The 2,299-nt window shown below is 53.6% G+C and overlaps 1 protein-coding gene across 1 annotated transcript; it reads right to left on the bottom strand.

Annotated features, from left to right (window-relative positions):
• Window positions 1-373: 373 nt before the first annotated feature.
• LOC133920577 (uncharacterized protein At4g22758-like) lies at window positions 374-1,895 on the bottom strand. The gene is made up of 2 exons (XM_062365179.1): window positions 952-1,895; window positions 374-828 (listed from the first exon to the last, which is right to left on the bottom strand). Exons 1-2 carry the CDS (start codon window positions 1,232-1,234, stop codon window positions 614-616), a joined length of 498 nt encoding a protein of 165 aa, XP_062221163.1. The 5' UTR covers window positions 1,235-1,895; the 3' UTR covers window positions 374-613.
• Between the last annotated feature and the right edge of the window lie 404 nt (window positions 1,896-2,299).

Raw genomic sequence — 2,299 nt, 5'->3', positions numbered from 1 at the left:
TAGTGTTTTGAATTTTAAATGCAATAAAATGCTATATTCAGGCAGCTGTCGCCCTTCCCATGCAAGGCAAACGCCTATAGTACATATTTTCAAACGGCCGCCTTGCTAAATTTGAAAAATTAAAAATAAAAATAAAATGTTCTTTCGAGTTGCGTCGTGCAAGAAGGCAGAACTCGCGCAACCATGGAGTACGAGAACTTCAACTTGCCTACTTCAACCACAATTCGATTTGAAAATGAGCGTGCCCGCCCGAGCCTGAAAACGAAATTGGAACAACAGTATTTGCAGGCAATGCGGTTTCTCTGTACCTGTTCATCGACTCTTCTAAGATACCCGATTAACTCGGAAGAAAGAAAATGAAACTGAGAATGGATGAACTCCACAAGTAATACGAAATTTAGAGTCCAGGAGGACGATAAATTACAGACGGAAGTTTAGCACCGGAACACGTTTAGTTATTTGTTCCCTTTGGTAATCTTCTTGATATCATCATCAATGGAATCATGAATACATCTACTGTCTCGACTCAAATGCAAGGACAGATTACACTTAATTGCAAATTTTCCCAACTCGCTCAACTGCCATGAACTAATAAAATCAAGAACGAACGTGATCAATGCAGTTTATTGTCCTTGAAACTGAAGCTGAGGAACTTGTTAAGGCCACCCTTCCAACCGCCGCTGCCCTTCCTGCCGGGGCTAGAATTTGCCGCGGTCGTCGCAAGAGGCTCCGACGCTGCGTCGTCGGCGACGGCCTGGCGCGCTGCCTTCTGCCAGAGCAGGAAGCTCCTGCAGCCATTGAAGCTGATCCTCTCGTCGGCCTTGAGCGCTGCACGAGCACGACACACGAGATTAGATCAAATCAAGAACGGGTCGGCGAAGAAACAGATCAAATTCTCATCACGGGTTAAACGGATCGGTAACTATGATGTTGTTTTGGTTGGGGGCGTACCGTCGGATCTGCCGTTGGCACTGTAGAGGAGGAAGTCGGCGGGGTCGGCGCGGAGCAATGGCATGCGTCCCTCGCGGGCGTAGCAGCGGAGCGCGGAGCGGATGAGTCCGGTGACCGTCTCGCCCTCGTCGACGAGGAAACGCAGCGGCCCGGCGCTGCCGAGCACGGTCACCATGACTAGCACGCGCGAGCAGCCGCCGGCCCCCGCCTCCGCCGCCGCCTTGCCGCTTGGCTCCACCTTCCTCAGCTTCATCGGCAGCGTCGATGGCACCGCAACAGCCATCCGTGCTCACCGATCAATCACCCAGCTACCAATCAACCAACCAATCTAAATTGCTGCTCCTTCCTCGGAGAAAAGAAACTCAGGAAAAATGTCGGGAGCGAAAAATCAGGGGAATCAAAGAATCGTCGTCGGCGAGCACGCTCGTCGTTCACGGGTCGAGGCCGATGCAGCGGTGGTACCAGCCCTGCATGCAGCACCCGAAGCCGCGGAAGGAGGCGGAGGAGGCCCTCTCCGGCTTCGGCGGCGAGGCAGCGGAGGTCGCGCGGGCTCCCACCATTCACAAGTGCGTGCTCGTCTTCACGGCGGGGAGATCCGGGGCGGCGCTTCTTGGCTTCTTTCCGAGCGGCGGCGGCGGGGAGAGGGCAGGCCAAGGAGGCGACTGGTTTGGTTCGAGGGAGGAGGCGTGGAAACGAGAGAAGAATATAAGCCGCGGCTCGGCGCGTACTCTAGTCTAGTTCGGCGGCCGCGTGGTGGGTTGGGGTTTCTTCTGCTCCCCTAGGAGGGGGGGATCTGGGCCGGTTGTTGTTGGGAATGGACAGTCGAAGCAGGTCTAGGTTATTCGGATCTGTTCGGGGAAGAGGCAGGGTTTCCTTCTCGTCCTTGCGCCGTAGGGTTATGTTATGGTTTCCTCTTTTCTTTCTCTGCTGGGTGGAGGTGGGCTGGAACGGTCCGTGTGGCTCTTGCTTGGGGACACGGAAAAACTCCCGGAACGTGCGTGATTGTCCTTTCGCTGTGGTAGGGGCGTAAGGCTGTTAGGACTGCCTTGAGATTTATGCCGTATTAATGGTAGGTTAAATCGGTGGTCCTAATTACTCACCTTGCTCACAAAAAGATGAAATTACGGCCTCCGTTAAAAGCAATACCCACTACTTGAGAAAAGCCTAGCGGGACAAGAAGGCTAGCGGGAGGAGCTTCCCGGGTTACCTAGCTAGCACAACCGATGGTGGGCAACCAACCCGAGCTCGATTCCTCGTGTCTTCCCATTGATGATGGGCCAACCAACGATAGCTTGACTCCTCCAGACTTCAAAATTGTTTAAGAGGTCTCACATTTCCAATCACACAA

The sequence above is a fragment of the Phragmites australis genome, chromosome 6, assembly GCF_958298935.1.
Source record: "Phragmites australis chromosome 6, lpPhrAust1.1, whole genome shotgun sequence".
Taxonomy (NCBI): Eukaryota; Viridiplantae; Streptophyta; class Magnoliopsida; order Poales; family Poaceae; genus Phragmites; species Phragmites australis.
This window is presented reverse-complemented; position numbering and strand designations above follow the sequence as displayed.